The sequence below is a fragment of the Dioscorea cayenensis genome, chromosome 16 (genome assembly GCF_009730915.1).
Source record: "Dioscorea cayenensis subsp. rotundata cultivar TDr96_F1 chromosome 16, TDr96_F1_v2_PseudoChromosome.rev07_lg8_w22 25.fasta, whole genome shotgun sequence".
Classification (NCBI taxonomy): Eukaryota; Viridiplantae; Streptophyta; class Magnoliopsida; order Dioscoreales; family Dioscoreaceae; genus Dioscorea; species Dioscorea cayenensis.
In genome coordinates, this window is record NC_052486.1 from 23890770 (window position 1) to 23911510 (window position 20741).

The 20741-nt window shown below is 36.4% G+C and overlaps 2 protein-coding genes and 1 long non-coding RNA gene across 6 annotated transcripts; all 3 read right to left on the reverse strand.

Moving 5' to 3' along the window:
• Positions 1-494: 494 nt before the first annotated feature.
• LOC120278994 lies at positions 495-6896 on the reverse strand. 3 transcript variants are annotated; one of them, XR_005541823.1, is made up of 6 exons: positions 6612-6894; positions 4455-4557; positions 3583-3628; positions 3390-3510; positions 1015-1463; positions 495-899 (listed from the first exon to the last, which is right to left on the reverse strand). It is a non-coding gene; the product is annotated as an uncharacterized LOC120278994 (long non-coding RNA). The 3 variants fall into 3 exon arrangements; XR_005541822.1 differs by having other exon boundaries at positions 3390-3628; positions 6612-6896; XR_005541821.1 differs by lacking the exons at positions 3390-3510; positions 3583-3628 and having other exon boundaries at positions 6612-6878.
• A 1354-nt stretch (positions 6897-8250) lies between these two features.
• LOC120279603 (alkylated DNA repair protein ALKBH8 homolog) lies at positions 8251-11552 on the reverse strand. Of its 2 annotated transcripts, XM_039286531.1 has the most exons (8): positions 11171-11552; positions 10392-10493; positions 10196-10282; positions 9905-10030; positions 9767-9793; positions 9415-9687; positions 9044-9109; positions 8251-8603 (listed from the first exon to the last, which is right to left on the reverse strand). In XM_039286531.1, the coding sequence occupies exons 1-8, from the start codon at positions 11492-11494 to the stop codon at positions 8502-8504; spliced, it is 1107 nt and encodes a 368-aa protein (XP_039142465.1). In that variant the 5' UTR covers positions 11495-11552; the 3' UTR covers positions 8251-8501. The 2 variants fall into 2 exon arrangements, with proteins under 2 accessions (XP_039142465.1, XP_039142466.1); XM_039286532.1 differs by lacking the exon at positions 9767-9793 and having other exon boundaries at positions 11171-11551.
• An 835-nt stretch (positions 11553-12387) lies between these two features.
• LOC120279000 (dual specificity protein kinase YAK1 homolog) lies at positions 12388-20231 on the reverse strand. Its single transcript, XM_039285813.1, has 18 exons — positions 19781-20231; positions 18796-18995; positions 18411-18564; positions 18196-18305; positions 18025-18094; positions 17814-17896; positions 17657-17735; positions 17523-17563; positions 17112-17234; positions 16231-16381; positions 16026-16140; positions 15839-15921; positions 15686-15760; positions 15379-15453; positions 14447-15237; positions 13555-13722; positions 12953-13197; positions 12388-12622 (listed from the first exon to the last, which is right to left on the reverse strand). The coding sequence occupies exons 1-18, from the start codon at positions 19925-19927 to the stop codon at positions 12570-12572; spliced, it is 2763 nt and encodes a 920-aa protein (XP_039141747.1). The 5' UTR covers positions 19928-20231; the 3' UTR covers positions 12388-12569.
• Between the last annotated feature and the right edge of the window lie 510 nt (positions 20232-20741).

Genomic DNA, 20741 nt, shown 5'->3' on the forward strand with positions numbered 1-20741 from the left:
ATAGCGGCCCAACAGAAAGCCCATTTACGGCCCATCTATGACCCACTAGAAAGCCCATTTACGGCCCAATAGCAGCCCATCTATGGCCCAATAGAAAACCCATTTACGACCCACTAACGGCCCAACGAAATCACAATTAAGGCCCAACAAAAGCCCAATGTGATCTATTAATGGTCTAAGAACAAGCTATTGCAGGCTTGCAGCACTAAATTGCGGTTGAACTGCATGGGTTGCTTCGGGACTCTTATATTCTTATTGAGATGCGCAGGTGGCTTAGTTTTAGTTTGCTATGAATGCGATACCGATATAAGACCCCAGTTTAGAACACTAACAGCCAGGATCACAATTGGATGCAATACCATTTACCCTTCGACAAAGAGAGCGTTATTTGAATGCAACAAGCCACTATTCTAATAATAAAATATATAACTAAATGAGTTCACCTAAGACAAACACCGTGGCGAACATCAAATACTAGCATACACATAATAAAATTGAAAAAAGAGCAACAAAAATTTGGTAACACATCAAGATTAAAGTTTCCACTAGATGTTTGATAATTATGGATAGCTGCATATCAATGACAACCAAATTGAGATGACACTCATACAACATCAGGAACACAAAAAACATAAAACTAAATGATCATATCTTACAGTACATGTACACCTGCTGCCAAATATACCTCTGGAGTTCAGATACTTGCCTGTCCATACCAGTTGCCAACCAATCTTAGATTCCACCTTCCAATGGTTCAGATCATTAAATTCCATTATTCCAGCAGCTTCATTTTTTTCACCACTCAGGTAGCTGCGAACAGCTGTTGGTTGCTGCAGTTCCATTAATACCACCTTCTATTGCCTGCTCATCTATCCTTCCCGCTCCTTCCATTTCAACACCTACAAGTTCAGTATCATCTTCAAGTAACAAAGCATCTGGCTCACCAGTTACTCCTTCCGCACTGGTGTCATCCTGTAACCTCAAAATCTTGAACTTAATTAAAGGGGAGCTTACCTTGCCAGTGGCAATCAGGTTGCACTAAGGAGAGATGAAACTCTGGACCTAAACAACCAAGTGAACTTGATAACATCAGCATCTGTGTACGTAAACTTGGTTATTCTGCCGGAACCAATGCTAGCCACAGCATGCCTACTAACGGGTTTGTTTTTACTGGACAGCCTGGTCACAACATCTACTGTCAAGCTAGTAACTGTATTGTCACACGTAAGTGCTTCCAATGTGAACTTGGAATCAATTCTGGAGAATTAAGTGCTTCTCTCACCACTGAACTTCTACAAAGGCAATGGGGTAAACTTATTACCTTTGTGTATGGGGGTCTAGGTCTTCAAAGTTGGCACTATCAGCTATTACAGCACTATCCATACCAGATGATACAATTCAACAAAATCCACCTGCTTCTGATATTTCACCTCCTACAATAACCCATCTGATCTGCTATATTGCTGACAAATAATAACATGAAAATAGAATGAGAACCTAAAAGCCCTATTATGGAGACAGAAGTGGCAGACCAGAAAACAAAGAAATTATTTCCAGGAAAAGGAAGACATCCATGTCATTTTTATAATATCCATGTACACAATAAATTATAGAAAAAAAAAAGACAAAAATTATCTAAGAAAAACAGTCTCAAAATAATATTTAAATATCCAATCAGATGTTTTCAATTTAATCAGATGTACACAATAAATTAAATAAAAAAAAAAGTCTTCCAAATACCAGGAATCTGTGCAACATTCAAGTCTTTTGTCCAACCAAAGGTAAGAACTTAATCTCTACTACTATTAGTTTCCTCCAATTGCCATAAACAAAAGGTTAAAAGTATGTTAAATAAAAAACAAATACTATGATCAGTTATGGGGTTATCCCAAGTTACCGCAAGATTCAGACAGAGCACTCCAGGATCACCCTATCACACTTTTTTACATAGATTTAATTATGTACATAAATATCATTAGTGATTCATTTTGAAAAATAATATATGTACATATACATAGAATAAAACATTCCACATCTTTAACCAACTATCCTAATTCTTAATTTTGACTAAGCAAAAGTTTGATAAAATTCCATATAAAAATTTCCCTCCAAGACAACTTTAAACGTCCAAGCCTTAACCCCAATATCCTCATAATCCCAATATCTCAACCCCCAGGTCGAGTACCCAGTTCAAGGTTAATTAGCCAAAGCACTAACTGAAGGCAATCAACTACTGATAACAAGCTAAAGTAAACTTACTGTGTCAGATATACACACAGAAAACAAGAATTAAATCAAATGATTACAGAGATTGGCGATAGAATGAAATCCAAAAGGCCTACCACCAGCTGATATAGATACAGGCAAACAATATAGGAGTGTTTGAACGCAATCTAAGCATTGTTACCATTGTATAGTCCAGCGGATTTTATAGGATAAATTTAAAGATGTGATTTTAAAGAAATGCAGTACAACAGCGTTTTTATTTTAATTACCAAGAGACAAAATAAAAAAAGCATCTTGTATGACTGACATAACCCAACCATGACAGACATCGTTTTCATATGCTACTACCCCATGTCACCATACAACTCTGTAATTCTTGTTCTCATCTACTCCCATCCATGCTCCATTACTCTATATACACTAAATAATATGACCTTGTTCTAATTTTACTCTTAACCATCCATGCCTGCCTTTCCCTGCACCGTATATCTCTGTCTTCCTCTTTTTTTGTTTTGTTTTTTGTTTTTTGGATACTGAAGGATCCCAAAAAGTAGATTCATTTTGATCCAGTTGAAAAAAAAAAGCCTGTTTTGATAAAAAAAAATTTAACAGGCAAAATCTAATCACTTTTTTCATAGTCTAGAGAATATTTATAGTCTCAGTTCATGAACCAAGAGTGTACTCTTACCTTCATTTGAACCTATCTTATCCTTGGCAACCTCTATCTATACTATCGCCTTCAACCCTAAGCCATTTCTATCTTCCTAGGCAATGCTTTCCTCTTGTCCTGCCCAACCATGACAGACATCGTTTTCATATGCTACTACTCCATGTCATCATACAACTCTGTAATTCTTGTTCTCATCTGCTCCCATCCATGCTCCATTACTATATATACACTACACAATATGACCTTGTTCTAATTTTACTCTTAACCATCCATGCCTGCCTTTCCCTGCACTGTATATCTCTGTCTGCCTGTATTTATTTATTTATTTATTTCTTTGGTACTGAAGGATCCCAAAAAGTTGATTCATTTTGATCCAGTTTAAAAAAAAAAAACCTGTTTTGACAAAAAATTTAACAGGCAAAATCTAATCACTTTTTTCATAGTCTAGAGAATATTTATAGTCTCAGTTCATGAACCAAGAGTGTACTCTTACCTTCATCTGAACCTATCTTGTCCTTGGCTACCTCTACCTATACTATCGCCTTCAACCGCACGCCATTTCTATCTTCCAAAGCAATGATTTCCTCTTGTCCTGCCCATTCTAACTTCAAAACCTAGACAAACACACAAAGATGTTCAATTTACCTACGCACTCCACATGTGAATGCGAGCGCACACACGCACACCTGAGCAACACAGCACATGATGGATGACACATGAATGCAGGTCTTCCTGCAAGATTGAATAAACGAGAAAGATACTCATCACATAAGGATAGAAGGATGCATTATGTTTTATATGGACGAATTTGCCCGGTTTGTTGTGTCCAGTAATGGTCAAGATGCATGTTCCAAAGAGACCAAGATGAGGTAGTGATGCATGCATAAGATGTATGTATGCACCTCTGTGTGAGAGACTGTTAAAAGACATGGAGTTATATATATATATATTTATAAGAATAAAAAACACATGCTGTGTGACTAGATATAGCTGTACCCTGTGCATGTGCACGGTTACCTGGCATGTGGATCACCACATTCACGTAATTCTTATCTAAATCAGATCCAAATAACCAAGCATCCATATCAATCACCAGATGGCAATGCAATACATCTGAACCGTTGATCTTATGCTTTATTAAGTTATGGCGCTTATCAACAGGCATGGCCCATTGGACCTTGTCTTAATGCCTTACACCTAGATTTTACATATATAATACAGAGAACCAAGCATCTACATCTAGATTAAGCTTTAAATATAGGGAGGATCAAGCATCTTACACCTTGATTAAGCATTAAATATATTGAGGACTAAATGTTTTACACCTAGATTAGGTACCAAATCAAAGGAACACTAACATCTAATATATGAAGGTCTAAACATCTTATGCACATGTTAAGCATTTCACATATGGAACAATAACATCTAATACACAGAGACTAAACGTCTGACATGATTCAAATGACACCTAACCAATCCTAAAAGACGCCACCAAAAACACATCACAAGATTAATGATGAAAATTAAATTATCTGCAGAAAAGAAAAAACACACTTACAGTCTTTTGATTGGGACGCAGAACACTGATGGATAGAAAACTTCTGCAGATGGCAACAATGTGTGTAGTGGCATCTTCACTGAAAACCTTTTAGCAGTGCACCCTGCATCTCAATAAACCCATTTCATCTACAGTTACAAAAATAGCACCTAGTCTGGCCAAAAACATAGTTTGCACATAAAATTGCTTCCACAGATTATGACATAGACAATGAATTACTACATAATCTACAAAGACAGAACTGGTGCACATTGATTGTCAGTATAGTCAGGGAAAGATTAACACTTATCATGAACAAGCCATCCAACTAAAATTACCATATAAAATTTTCCCCAGTCAGTAAGAACAATGTGTTGCTTCTGTTGGTCTCTTACCATGAGAATACAAGGGTATGAATATCTGCCTAGCATCTTTTTTAAAATTTAGTTCACATATGTAGATATACTGAAAACTTCAAGAACATGTCAAGAAATTTGATGAGGTTTACCCTTCTTCATTGCTTGCTAATTTCCTCGATTAAATAAAAAAAAAATGAAAGAATTAATTTTCTCAAGAGGATTCAGAAATCACAGTTTTGGTATAGCTAAGATTTTAAAACTCAACGCAATCAAGACTAATGTCTGTGTCACCATACACTAAATGAGATATCACTAAAGCTAATACATTAACACCTTTATAAACAGCAATCAAGACCAACATTTGTGTTACTATTCACTAGATGACTATTTGAGAAAAAATTTAAGAAATCTATACGGGGATAGGTTAGGGATTCCCTAGGATCATATGATCCCATGTGATTCCATTATACTTTTGTTTATTTGAAAAAGCACAAATCTCATCAAGGAATTTGATGGGGTTTACCTTTCTTCATTACTTGCTAATTTCCTCGATGAAATTAAAAAAAAAAAAAGAGAAAGAATTCATTTTCTCAAGAGGATTCAGAAATCACAGTTGTGGTATAGCTAAGATTTTAAAGCTCAACGCACTCAAGACTAATGTCTATATCAGCATACATTAAATGAGATATCACTATACTAATACCTTTATAACCCGCAATCAAGACTAACATTTGTGTTACTATTTGCTAAATGACTATTTGAGAAAAAAAAAATATAGATATCTATACAGAGATAGGTTAGGGACTCCCTTGGATCATATGATCCCATGTGATTCCACTATACTTTCGTTTATTTGAAAAGGCACAAATCTCCTTTCCAATACACACTATTTTAATTTTTTTTTTTCATTTTCATTTTCAATCTTAATCTTCCATTTTAAGCTTCATATGTTTTTCATATTTACAAATTGACTTTTAACTTTATCTTCGTGAGTTTGAAAATTTAATGTTACTTTAATTTAAATTTTAATATGATTTAAAACTATTTTCCTAAGATCCATTTATCTAAAAGAACTTTTTATACTACAATGTTCTCGTCCGTACTGAAAATAATATAGTTAACAGGGTCTATATAAACACACAGCCCCTAAATAAAACTTGCTTTAGATGAAATGTTCTCCACCACTCTAAAAATAAGATGATCCACATTCCTACATATACACACATCCATATATTTATTTACGTCAGGTCCAAGTGTCCAATTTTGATTAAATAAACTACCTGGTACACATGCCCCATTAACACTGGTTAAATGAGATAGTGCCAAAGTTCCGAACCTAATACTTTCATAAAGAGCAATCAAGACTAATTTGGGTGGCCATTCACCAAATGAAATATTACCAAACCTGATTTCCTTTTTCAATACAAAGCAATCAAGGCAAAGGTCAGTTTACCATTCAAAGTAAGATATTATAGATCCTAGTTGAAGATGCTTCATCACAACCTTCTATGCACATAAAAGAGCCGCAGAAATCGCCAGTGAATTTTTCTTGTGGTTTATTTTGGTAAAAATCTCGAATCTAGTAGATAAGTCAGCAGAAATGCCTCAAGCGCATGCCTCTAGTTAGAATTCACAAATTAAAGAGAAAAACCCTAAACCGTGGAAACCAATAACTATCTAGTAAAGAAACCCTAGAAAAAGAACCGGGAAATCGAAATCAATCTTCCAAACCATACATTCATCAAGAACAGAAAGAAACCCTTGAAGATTATCAGTAAAAAAAAAAATCACTAGAAAAACCATCGGAGGGGTAGCTCACAGTGAGGTTCTTGGTGCCGATTGGATCCTTAGCGTGGTGGTGTCAGCGCGTTCGTTGGTTTCTCCGAAGCCCCGAAATGCGGTAAGATCGGTGATCGAAGCTACTGAGTTTCTCTCCGAAGGCATCGTAGAGGATCACCGCCATTGGAAACCCCAGAGAGACGAACCCTAGACACGCGCATGAGAGAGAAAGAAAGAGAGCGATTAGGGCCTCTCCACGAGAGATCTCGACTTAAAATAAGCGATTAGGGACCCGTTCGCACTATAAAGTTCTCACAGTCTACGGCATTCATAGCTGAAGGGCCTACTCCCCCATTATTCTATACTTTTAAAATAGATACTAGTAGGAATGCTAGTGCTTTCGCTATGGCCTTCATCTAATAATATAAATTATTTTTTTTAAAAAAAATCATTTAACAAAAAAAAAAAAACACCAATATTATTTGATAAATTAAACAAAACAAATACAAATAATAATAATAATCATTTATATGGATGAAAAATAATGAAAACAGAATATATCTTAAAAACAAGAACATTAAAATATACAAAATCATGTTTATATACATGTATGAAAAATAATAAAAAACAATTAAAACGAAATTAAAAACTAAAAAGATAAGTATATAATATAATGTTAGATATATATATATATATATATTGAGAGGGAGATGGTGGATTGGTGTGGGATCCAATCAACTTAAAAAACTAATCAAAAGGTGTCAAATAACACAATGAGATAGATTTGTGTACTGTTAGTTAAGATTAAGGGGTTGTTTATTTGCAAAGATTAGACTGGGAATAGATTGAGAATGGACCAAGTCCGTTGTTTGGTTGGGATTAGGCATAGGAATAGGAAAGAATTCTCAAAGGAATGAAATGAGGGGAGAAGTCTGATTGGTGGGATTCATCCAAATTTCTCAAGGAGTGCCCAATCCGGGATTTGAAATGACTATTTTACCCCTGATTTTAATAAAAATTCTATGTTTAGTTTTATCCTTCTCCGTTGGTCTGGGAGAGAAACCACCGCATCTTCTTCGTTCGGTCTGTGAGAGAAAATTGTCCGCTGGCCACCGTCTACGCACCATCTCGTCCGATGCCGCCGGCCTCCACGCGCTTGTCGGCAAAATTCCTAAGCCCCATCACGTGGTTGCCTCCTTCGCCATTGGACCCACGCAGAAACCCATGGTTCTGATCGAATCCCGGGTCCTTAGGCGCCAGAGGAGGGTTCGGGTTCTGTACCGAATGCTTAGGGTTCGAGAGCCTCCATGAGCGCGTCGGCAGTAGTGGCGGTGGCGAGATCGGAGAGGAGAAGGTTGAGAAGAGCGCAGTCGGCGGAGGGTGATGGCGGCAAGCCGGTGTTTCTGCAGCCGTTGGCATCACTATTCGGGAAGGATGGGAGGCGAAGCTCGTTCTTGAAGGCGGTGAGGATGTTATATATATTATATATTATAATATATACATACATATATAATAGAATAAGCAAGGAGTCGTCTTATTTCAAATTACGACATTCAAAACCAAAAATTTGGATTGCTCATGGAGTCGTGCACCATGTGGTCCCCAAGTATGCCATCATTTTCACACACGAGTAGCTAACACAATTTTTATTTTTTTATTTTTTTTAACTAAAAAAAAAGGGGAGAAAATAGGAGCAGGAAATTGTGCAGGTTCCGAGCTCCTCTTTCCTGTATCTGTAATAATTCTGTATCTATAACAAGAGTCTTTAAGCTCAAAGATCGTGAAATATTAGACTCATCTTTGAAAATGTATTTATGGTTGTACTGTAAAAAGAAGAAAAAACAAAACAAAGTTACTCATACGCTGTGGATGTCCTGTCTTATTGATTTGTTGAGGTGTTAGTTGAAAGACAAGAATGGCCATATCAGAGTCATTGAGAAGTTTCCAATGGTGGGCAGCTCCTTTCAACATTTGATCCTCTCCGTGAATCACAACATTGCTGAAATTCACACCTACAAGGTCCTCTCCTCACCTGTCATAAACAATGAAACCAGATTAATTGTTGGGACACAAGGATGGACAACAAGCCCATCCAAAAATATCAGATATCTGATCTTTACATGAGCTGCTGTTGTTAACCATGGCAATAAGAAGCTGCAAGATCTATACACACAGATGGTATAATAATCTTAAAAAAACAAATTGAGCATATGGTTAATTTTCAAGGTCCATTCCCAATGCCGTGGAATATCAAAACTCATTTAAGATGCGTGTTTAAATGGAAAGAGTGTTAAATTTAGTTTTCATTTGCGATCCTTGAACCCAATCTGACATAATTATAAATCCTAGCAAATCAATATCAGTAGTTATATGTGTAGTAGTTACACAGAGACTTTGATCTTGGTTTACAAGACGTGAATAAATTTTCAAGCTTGTGCAGAAGTCAAGTATCTGCTTGATATATCAACAAACCTTGCGAAAAGTGAATGAAACCCTTCTTGAAGATCTTTTGATAGACTGTCCCTTGACAACATCAACCTGTGCCACAGAAAGGTGAATGAGAGCACAGAATTTTGAGAAGGCTTTTCTTTTGAAATAAAAAAATGGTCCAGCATAGTTATTAAATAAAACAAATATGTTAAGAGTAAAACGAAATTACCTGTCTGTCTATAATATAAAAGAGGAAAAGTTTGCTGCCAACTAGAGATTGATTTTGCCACAAACACACATTTTAATGTTCTATTTCATAGCATCTCTCTCACAAGATATGTACATATATATATATATATACCTACATACACACAGTAAAATATGACTGACATATTGAATCAGTAGCATTGCACCTTATGATGTGGAATATAGTGGTGCCAAGCATATCGACCTTCTCCAGACATAAGAAGCATTGACCGAGGAGGAAGGAAAATAGCCTTTCTGATAAAATTAACCCCTTCCATATCAGCAACAGTGTCACCAGGAGGATACCACGTGCCTTGTGGATATTTCCTGAATTCCATTATACATGGCCCAGAAATGGAAAGGCTAAAAATCAATTCATCAAATGCTGAGTGAGTATCTATATGTGGTGATAACCCAACTCCAGAAGGATATTCATTGACCTGCCACCAAAAGCACTAACTCTATTTAAACACAAATATGATATTAAAGCAAGTACATTTCATATTCAGAGAAAGTTACCAAAAAAAGGTAAACCGGAGATGAGGTCTCCAAGATAAAAAAATGAACAAAAAAATCAGTTAGTTTTTTCCTCAAAAAAGAATAGAATAACAACATATGCTCACTGAACCGGTAAGGGACAAGAAGGTGTATACATACGGTTAGTTGATCCATTAGTCTACATTTATTGTTGGCAGGTTCAGGAAATGATGAAATTTTGTCCAATACAAAAGAAACAAAGGATGGAAGATTGCCCAAGTATTGCCTTGCATCAACATTCCTGGTCTGATCAAAGAATAAACTATGTCAGAAAAGGCATGTTTGTAACAGGGCAAATATTAACATAACCATCAAAGTATGAGAAACTTAGAAACAAAAAAAAAACCACATCACCTAATCAATTATTGAAAAATTATAGCAAGCAGCATGCATTAAATTTAAACATTCTACCTCATATAAAAATTCATAACCATAATGTTGTACTCTTCTCTTTGCTAGACTTTTCCATGGGCTTGCATCCACAGCTGCAAGAAGTACCTGATAAAATATGATATACAAATGAACTTGGAAAGAGAAAGTTGAGAAAGTTGTACAGCATACTGCTTCTATTTATTTGCAATCAATAGCCAAATTAGCAACAACAAACCTCTTCTTCCTCAGGAGTGATGAAATCATGTACCAGGTATATTCCTGGAATAGCTAGCTCTGATGCCAACAAAAATACTGAAAGTGAATCATTATCCTGAACCTAAAAAGAGATACATGTATATTTACCGAACAAACCAACAAAAAATATTTTAAAAGAGATGGTGAAAAAATAAATTAGAAAGAAAGGGGATGAGTAAAATGTCACGAGCTCTTAAAACATGAGGAAGAACCATCTCCACCTACTGCAAATCGACAAAGGGTGTATATTCACTGATCATATAAGGGCTATGAGGATCATTTGGCAGTTTAAAATCATTCTATAGGGGACTCAGACTCTTTCAGAAGCAATGGTACTTTCACCATCAACCTTACCTTTCCTTATTTGGAAAAAGCACACTTTGACACCGCAATCCGGCCTAATGCATCATCAATTTGTTCTTGTATTCAAAATCTTAACCTTATTTTTTTTTTTATTTTTATCTGGAATCATTATATCCCTCTTCTATCCAAATCCTCTTTCTAATAACACAATAACAATTCTTTTCAGAATGAAATAGCTTTCAGGTTTTCTAATAAACCTACATTGTTTGATCTAAAATTTCAGGCCATGTGTTGCTATTGGGGATTTGGAGGTGAAAAAGCCTTACACCGTAGTTCACTAAATGGGAAGAAGTTGGTTAGCATCATGAGATAACAATCGAAAGCAGCTCTGAGATTACCAAGTGATGACCTAAACTTATCTATAAAAGATGGATGGATCGGGTGATACACTGATACCTTAGCGGGCAGCTTAGGGAGGGAGAAACGCATGCGAAGAGTTCGACCGCGGAGTTGAGGGCAAGGGTTTCCATTGAGGGCTTGATAGGCAGCTTGGGCGGCAGTGGTATCAGAGAAGCAAACAATAACACGAGCACCGGTGTCATCGGCGGCATGCACTCCTGTTACTCGACCAAATGCGCTGAAGACCGAGGAGATGGTTTCCAAGGACAATCCCACGGTCGGCCCGCAATTGGCCACATATAAATTGGGGCTCGTTGTCGTCGAGCACTTGGGACGAGCAAACATGGAGTTCGCCGCCTCCTCAGCCGCCGCAGCGGCCATGGCCGGCAATAAATCACCAGAAAACTCAAAAACAATCCCTTCCTGATGAGTGAGAGATGAGGTTAAACTTTGGTTTATTTTAGACTACAGCACGTGAAGATCACGCGTATCCTTTCTTTTTTTCAAAATTTTTTTTTTCCTTTTTAATAGAAACTATTTTTTAACAATTCAATACAATAGCTGCTTGGTTTTCTTATCATCTTTTTATTTTATTTATTTTGCGATTTTTCATTTGACAAAACAGAGGAGAAAAATTGAGTTTTCCTTCCTGCATCTATTTGTCATTTGCCCCTCTGCAATCTGGACTTCTTCATGGACTTAATCAACAAGGAACTGACCGGCGTATCAATGGCAAACAAAACTCCAGTTTTTCATCAAGTTCAAGTTCAAACAAACATAATTCAGGAAACTCTGTGAATCTATTGACGTGCAAAAATCTGAATTATTTAGAAATGAAGGCAGAATAAACAACATTACAAGTAATAATAGTCGACATTGTTTGCATCCATTCCCATCACATATATATATATATATATAGAATCATGTATTATATCTGTATGTAATAATAGTCGAACAGGAAGAGTATATAATGCCGCAAATTGGAAAAAAAAAAATTCAAGTGTAACTAACAGTCATTATATGAATCATAAATTAATTACTCCAAAAGCCATGAGACGACTGGGAAGATCAAATTCACTTTGCATTAATTCAGAGAAGAAGATGATCATGGAGACCAAGAACCAGCAGCAGCAAAACACACCTATCCAACAATGTACATGGAGAGAAAGGAAAATCCACATGCCTAATTTAATGATTCATTTTATTACTCCCCATGTAAACAATCTGAGCATGCCTTCCAATCCTACTGCCAAAAACATTGCACATTCTACCAATGACTTAAAATAAATTATGGCCTTGATGCATTGATGCTTTTTGAAGCTTGGAGTAACAGGATCCAAAAGAATATAATTGGAGACAGCACAAGCAGATGGCCTATGAACTGAAATTTCAGTCACATCCACTGAAGACAGAGCTCAGCAAACCTTTTTAAACAATAGTTACTTCCATAATCTTTTCACGCATGAGATGAAGGTAAAGTGGTTGCCATTGGGTGTCCCGCACTTCGTCCTAAAACACAAGTACTTGTCAGACTGAAAGAAGATGCACATCAACAAAGTAAAACACATGAAAATGTAGAGTAGATGAACAAAAGTTGACAAAGAAAATTCAGCAAGTATCTCCTTGTATATTAAATAAAAATAAATACATCATAGCCTCTTTTCAACTATGGTCGGGACCAACAGGCTCTATTGATAACAAAAGCAGATGTCTTTTAGGGCACTCACGTCAAAGTTAGAAATCAAATAAAACAAAGGTAAGTTATCTGCTATGTATAAATCAACCTCGAGTTTAAATAGAAATAATATGCAAGAAACTAAGCTTGATTACGTAGATTACCCAAGGAAATGCCATTGTCCAATAAACTACTTGCTGATGAGTATGAATCTCCCCTGCTATAGTTAGAATGAGATTGTTGTTGATGATCTCGTGGGTTACTGTGTGTAAAAGTTGACTGCATATATCTGCGAGCAGATTGCTGCCCAAAACGGCTGGGAGAGTTTTGTGGAAAAGGAGGCAGCTGATCAGATGTAGAAGGAAAATTACCAACAAAGGGAGGGTGTGCCGGAAATCTTCCTTCAGTTCTGAAATAGGGACAAAATAAACAAAGTTAATAATAATAATAATAATAATTAATAAATAAATATAGAGTAATGAGATTTACACACTAATCTGGCATCAACAGAAGAAAAAAAAAATAGACTTCACAAGATTTTGCAACCCAAAACATTCCCAAGGGAAAAGTTCTGGACTAAAAAGTTGAGGGTGCTATACCAAATCACTTGAACCATAAAGAAAACAGACCTTCTGACCTCGATTTTTTATAAAAGCACAAGAGCAACACAAACATGCAGAGTTTGGACAATAACATCTTCATTACCAACCACATGTTTAAATGTCAAACAAAGAAAATATCAAAGTTGGAAAAAGATTATCCATACCTGGGATTTGATGAAATAAAAGGAGCTTGATTAGAGCCAGCCCTGGACCGACTAGCTCCACTTGCTTGACTTGCAGGGTCAACTGTATCATTAAGGTGCATGTCCTTAGCAATGCCAAAGGATATGGAGTTGATTTCAGGAGTATCCTCTTGTAAAAGAAGTTCATCACTGAAAAACAAATAGTAACATGAACATTAAAAGATGAGAATAAAATAATCATCCAATTAGGACAAACTTCAATAATAAAAATAAGCTACACACATTATAACACTGAAACCATGAAAATATTTGGTGATTAAAGGAGCATGAGAAACATTTCTCTATGATCTTAGTGTCTAATAAAAATTCAACCCATGGAGGTAAACTCAATTGGAAAATACAAAATTATATCTGATTCATTGAAATAAATAAGGCAAAACACAGCAAGATGCAAGTATTTTAGTATTTTATCAGGTGAGTTGGTACATGCATCATCAAAAAACAAAATAGATCATATACATTGGTTAGGCATATCTCATGATAAGGCAACTGACAAATGGACTTCAACAACCCAAGAGAAATACAATATAGAAAGAAATGCGGCATATAACAAATTCTAACTTTGGTTACACAAATAGTGATGACCGTTGGTATTGAAGAGAAGATAATTATAAACCCAGTGATAAAACCAAAGTGGTTCAAACATCTATAAATTACATCAGCAAAAATGCATGCTATGATTTGTTTTGTTTTAATTTCTAAATTAGGCCTATCTTCTTCACAAATCACTGGGAATTATGACATTGGGCGATCTACATGCCTTCATGACACATGAAAGGAATAGAGAAACAATAAATGATAAATGCAGTATGATGGCAGGCATCAGGATATGACTGACTGATCATTGACACACCTGTAGTTGGGATCCCAATCTGCAGGATCAGGAGGTGAGCTGCTTTCAGGTTCATCACACATTAGTTCCGAAGTTTGTGGTGGCGGGTGACATACTGGAAACTTCTGATAAGTGCTTGAAGAGGATCCTGAAAAAAATGTATTCCCACATTTCTTTTGTGGCCTCCAGCTAGAGAAATTAGAAGTTGGATGGACGCTGAGAGGAGAAGAAGCAACCCCTCGAGCATAAACATCTGGGTAACCATAATCAGAATGATGATTGTGCCAGCTCTGTGAGGAGTTCTCATGAAGTTGCACATGAGAAGTTCCAGGGCTACCCCAACTCTTTTTAAATTGGCCAATTGCAGCACCCTTGCCCAAAGGAGAGCCATGAAAAGTTACTCTTGCAGAAGTGGGGCCAAATTTCCCAGGAGGCACATTTGAAATTTGGATTTGAGAGCTTGGAGGAGTATACTGTGAAGGACTAACTCCCAAGGACATTGGAGCAAAATTCCTTGTGTTAGGGCTTATACCAAAACCATTTCCATGAGATAATGGGGGTCTACGTCTAGCATCGGGACTTGCTCCAAGAAATGATCCTCCAAATTGCCCCTGTATGCTCATGGCAGATGACCCAACAGGTGGCTGATATGCGTACATGCTATTGGCATCAACATAGCTGCCATAGCTGTTCCTAAAACCAGTATTATCAGTGTAGCTACCATAACTTCCCATGCTGCCGTAACTACCATATGAAAGAGGCGTCTGCATATGAGGACTGTTGTGTGGAAGATACCTGTGCACATTCAGAACCTGAAAAGGTCCAAAAACAGACCCTTGCATTTAAAAGGGGAGGGAAAACAAACCAAGCTGGTATCGGTATTGCTGAGACAAAGACAAGCAGATAACATTGTAAACTTCAGTTTGGTAACCAGAAATCCAACAGAAAATGACCTGAGGAGATAGACCGGCCGCTAGCCAATGTCCCTCAACTGGATTGTGATTGACTGCAACAGCACGAATGACAGGCTAAAATACAAAGAACGTTAGGTATGATTCTAATCAGCAGTACAAGATAGTCAAAGCGCCTCCCATGAGGTGCATCATAAGATATACCATAGCATAAGAAGAGCATGACAGGCACTAGTTTGAAATTGATATTTTGCAGGAGAAGTTTCACTCTTACATGGTCCTATATCATACAAGTAAAAGGACAAGATAAATGGTCTGTCAAATGAGGAGGGCATTCTAGAGAACTTACGATTTGCGGGACCTCTTGAGGGGGGCGATAAGGGCACAAAAAGGGTTCACCAGTAACAAATGGATGAAATGAAGCCTGCAAAATAATATAAACGACTGACAAGTTTTCTTGATGAATAATAAAAGTAAAGCCGATTAGGTGAGTTAAAAACACCTGCAAAGGCGACCAGCGCTTTTCAGGATCAAATTGTACAAGACCTCTCAAAAAATCAACCAAGGCCAACCGAGTGCGATTCTCTTTTCACACAATAACACAGGTGAAGGTCATTAAGTATGCACAGATATAACAATAGAAGAAAAGAAGATAATTGCTTTTAGTGAAACACAAGCATCAGAGTAACCTTTTGAGATTTCCTCTTCAGGCAAATTCTTCTTGTATGGATAATTTGTTATAATGTCCTCAAGCTTTACAAAATTGTAATAGTGTTTCCCTATGACAGGTTTTTTCGATTCCCTCTGAGATATTAAATTAAAATAAAAGAATCAAAAAGATTCATGAAAATAATTAAACCTTTTAGAATTTAAAAAAAAAAAGTCAATACATACTGCTTCATACTCCTCTTCTGTTAAAAATTGGTAAGTGTTCGAGATTCTCTTGCACATTGCATCATTTTCCATGCTGTAAATACTACCAATACGCTTAAAGAATCTGTTCGTATTGCTACCAAGCCTAAGCAACTCATCAGGGGGCTGTCCACTACAAAAGTTGGAGAACACAGTCGTTGCCCATTTCAACCATGTGACTCGCAACAAATAAAATAAAAGAGAGAAATGGCAGGTAGTTATGCTGACAAAGAACAGCACAAAGTAGGCTGCAATATTCCACTGAGTTATTATGTATATACAAAATTTAATATGCCAATTTTCTTTCCTAAAATGGCACTTAAGTTCAATCTACCATTCACCCATGCCAGCTTTTACATGGCAATACCGCATAAGTTGAAATGCCAAAAGAGCAAGCATTTCACATTTCTCATTGTGAAGGAATATCCAGGGGAAAACTATACTTTAAACATAAACATAAAATGGCAAACATTGGAATATATAAACAAACAGCATGAATGAACTCCCTAAATGTCCAAACTGCAAGAATATATCATATCATAACTCATAACACGCATTGAGAATACAAAATTTGAGCATTTGGCAAGTTTGCTCTGTAGGTAGTTAAGGTGCTGCTCTAGCATCAGCTCCGTTATGAACATATATTTGTATAAAAAAAAATTATGCGTTAGTAATTGAACATTTTTTGGTGCCAATTCTGATCAGTTAATATAGCTAATATAAGTTTTCGGTGTATAGCAAATTAGAATCAGGTAGGCCAAACCATATCCTAACCCACTTTGGATATAGGCAACCTCAAGCAAATGCGATTCTTATTTATAAAATAAAAATAAAATACATCCATAATGAACAGAAATGCTTACCCAAGAGTATCTATCATTCGTCTCAAAATATCAAATTCTGAAGCTCCAGGAAATAATGGCAACCCTAGAAATAGCTCAGCAACAATGCACCCAAAGGACCACATATCAATTGCAGTGGTGTAGCTGATTGAGTGTTAAGAACAAAACAAAGCTTACTAATGCCTCAATCAGAGAAATTTCACTAATCCTTTGCTCAAATAAATGTCTGTGTGTGTGTGTGTGTGTGTGTGTGTGTGTGTGTGTGTGTGTGCAGCAATGGCATTACAAGACAAAAAAAAAGGGACATACATAAGGCACACAAAATATCAGGTTATTGATTCGATATCATTTCTTGTATAAATGATCAAACTAAAAGAAGGAATACCAAAATCATCCAGTACATAATATAACAAACTAAAATTCATAGGATACGAGCAACCAAGAAGAACTTCCGGAGACCTGTAGTACCGGCTCTGTAACAGAAGAGAAATTTAACCAGTATATCAAGCAACCAAGAAGGGGATTTTACAACTAAGCTGATGTTGATGATTGGGTGAGTGTGCAACCTGAATGTATGAGTAGATTGTCTGTTTCTCCATGCATGCTGATCCAAAATCAATAACTTTTATTTCAGCTGGCTTCACACTGTATGATGATCCAATAAGTTTGACTACAACAATTTAGAGTAAGGCATGCTTCACTTATTAATTACAAAGAAATTACCTTGTGGAGATAAGTATATTTTCTGGCTTTAAATCACAATGTATGATACCAGCATCCTTTATCACAACTAAAGCATGCAGAATCTAAGGACATAACACAAATAAGAATTTTAAAAATTATTGAGTAGAATAAGAACCACAACTCAATGGGCACTCACGATGAAGTTAAAAGCATAAAAAAAAAAAAAAACAATTAAAATAAGAGTCAAAACCTGTTTTGAGAACATCTGTACGATATTCAGTGACAAACCCTTGTAATTGTTTAATTTAATAAGCTCAAACCTACAAAACCCATAGACATTCAGATTACATTACTTATTCAATCAAATGCCTGAATGAACAAAAAAATAGTTATTTGTGCAACATGTCAAGGGATTCCTTACAGATTTGGTCCTAGCATTTCAAATGCAATGCATAAATGGTTACGAAATATGAAATAATCAAGCATTCTGACAATGTGATGATTATCACCAAGATCAAAGTTGTTATTCAGCTGCAATAAATAAATAATAAGAGTCAGCCACATGTGGAAAGTTTTGTATAATAGACATAAGCACATGATGAAATTAACTTCTATGTATTTCATATTTTCATGTACCAGACTCAAAATAGAGACTTCTGCCATGCCTTGCCGATAATAAGCAGGCTGATTTTTTATGACTTTCACTGCAACAAAATGATCAGTTTCAGGAATCGAGCACTTGACAACTTGTCCAAAAGTTCCTTGGCCTAGCATGTCTTTAACAATATACCTGCAGCATAAAAACATAATCCCAGTTAAACATTTGATATGTGAGCCAGACCGCACACAACACCAAGGAGAAAGATCTGTATATGAGGAAAATAATGTGTGAGGTAGCCTAGAGAATAAGGAATAATCAAAAACAAAAACCATCAATGAAAAAGCGAAAGTACGGAAAGAAATATCACGTAAATACGTAACAAAACAAAGGATTGTCTAAAGTAATGGTTGCAGAACAAACCTTTGTCTTGTTTCAAAATTAACCAGCACAAAGTTTGTGTACAAGATCATATCTGAATTTGCATTATCAAATCCATCATTCTGCACCGCAACTGATGGGCTAGTAAAAAAATGCTTTAGGTTCAATGTTTCTGCACATTTGAAGCCAGGATCACATAACTGGTATGTGGCAACAATATCCCTGGTTAATTTTGCAACCATCTGCATATGCACAAATGCGCAAAATTAAAAGATGGAATAATTGAACAAATGTATTTGTAACAATGAAACCAGAAAATTATATTAGAAAAAAGAATCAAATTAAGTGATTTTGTGATGAGGAATGTTCAGAAGGAGCTGCAACGACCAAGCATATACTTGCTACCAGCTTAATAACAAAATCTCAAACTTGTATAACACTATAACTAGAGACAGTCACATCAACTATGCTATGCAATCAGTATAACAAAGCATAGATATGGCAGGTAACTTAATTTCCAGGACAACCTTCATGTGGTACATTAAACTCCAAATATATTTCGAGAAAAGTAGATAACAAGACAGAAAAATGACATCAGTAATGCCGAATACTATTTGATCTCTAACGACTTGTGAGATTTTGGTGATAACGCTTTAAATCTGTCCAATATCCAACAAATAAACGATGTCTATTTCCTAGCTAACTATTGGACATGTTCAGGGAAAAAATAAGTCTTGCATCCTATCACTGGTTACATAATTCCGTCTCTGACACTAAACAATAAACTTGCTAAGATGACAGGGCAAATGCCTTTTTTGTTTTTGTTTTTTTTTTAAGGGGACAAAAAAAGTCCAATTTTGATCCAAACTCTCAACTTAAGCAGAAAAAACAAATTGATAGGCATTGTAAAAACAGAAAAAGTGGAAAACTTGAAGTCTCCAAGCAAGAGAAAGAAAAGCAAAAGATTGCTTTATTGCTGTCAATGGAGACGGCGCAACAGAAGGAAGGAAGAGGGCAAAAAACCTACTGTCTTCTTCCGAGTTACCGGTGGCCTCCGACCAGAAGACTGCGTTCCCAAGTACGGTCGGAAAGCCCCGCCACACGGGTTCCACGCCGACAAGGAATCCAATGAACCACCCTCGGCCTCACCACCTCGAGATCCACTCTCCTCCATCCCTTCGCCAGCATCTAAAAGATCAAACCAAGGCTACGCCTTTTTCTCCCCCAGCCGTCGGATGCAAAGGGATGAAGAGAATGCGTGAGATGTTGGAGAAGCAGAGCGAAGACAATCGGATCGATCCAAGAGATGGGGTTGATTAGGGGGGAGGGAGGAGTGGGATTGGGGCAGGCTTAGGGTTTCATGAAGGTTGACGGACTTGGCGTCGGAGACTCTGTGGGATGAACTAGGACGGAATCGGGACCCGGCACGGTCCCTTTTATAGCCTCCTCCTCCTCCGTCTCCCTTCTTTTTCTTCCTTTTTTTTCCTATCTTTCTTGTGCTTCCTATAAATAGCTAATTTATTTATGTAAATATTTAATACATTCTCTAATTAACCATGGTTTAGCAAATAGCCTCCAATTTATTTTCTATTCACACCAAGAGAAAGAGACTCAGGATGGACTCGAGTTTAATATATATATATAATGCATTGCATACAACCTTCGAAGACACGAGGTCTTTCTTGGTTCCTTTAATAAGTGGGAATTATGTGTCTGCTTGGCTTTGTTCTTTATAGTAAGTACAAATACCATGGTGAGATCGGCTAAAAATCTTTTGTTACTTATTTTGCCATCAGACAAAACAAGGAATAATTCCATAAAATTGCGATTGTAAAGAAATAATGAGGAAACAATTATATTTGGAAGGGGGTTTTTATTTATTTACTTTTTTATTTTTTGGGCTAATTTTCTCAAACCCTATTGATAAAGTTAATTTGGAATTCTACGTTAAGTGATTGAGATGAGCTAGCTTATGACACGTTGAACCA

What these genes read in the sequence shown, in the direction of transcription:
- LOC120279000 (XM_039285813.1), bottom strand. Translation starts at nt 19,927, where the DNA reads ATGGAGGAGAGTGGATCTCGAGGTGGTGAGGCCGAGGGTGGTTCATTG. An exon ending in GAAGTTCTTCTTGGTTGCTC is followed by an intron (nt 17,235 to 17,522) that starts GTATCCTATGAA and finishes ACACTCAATCAG; the next exon opens with CTACACCACTGCAATTGATA. An exon ending in TGAAGAGGAAATCTCAAAAG is followed by an intron (nt 15,922 to 16,025) that starts GTTACTCTGATG and finishes TTGTGTGAAAAG; the next exon opens with AGAATCGCACTCGGTTGGCC.
- LOC120279603 (XM_039286531.1), bottom strand. Translation starts at nt 11,494, where the DNA reads ATGGCCGCTGCGGCGGCTGAGGAGGCGGCGAACTCCATGTTTGCTCGT. An exon ending in TCCCTAAGCTGCCCGCTAAG is followed by an intron (nt 10,494 to 11,170) that starts GTATCAGTGTAT and finishes ATCTCTTTTTAG; the next exon opens with GTTCAGGATAATGATTCACT. An exon ending in TCACTCCTGAGGAAGAAGAG is followed by an intron (nt 10,283 to 10,391) that starts GTTTGTTGTTGC and finishes ATATTTTATCAG; the next exon opens with GTACTTCTTGCAGCTGTGGA.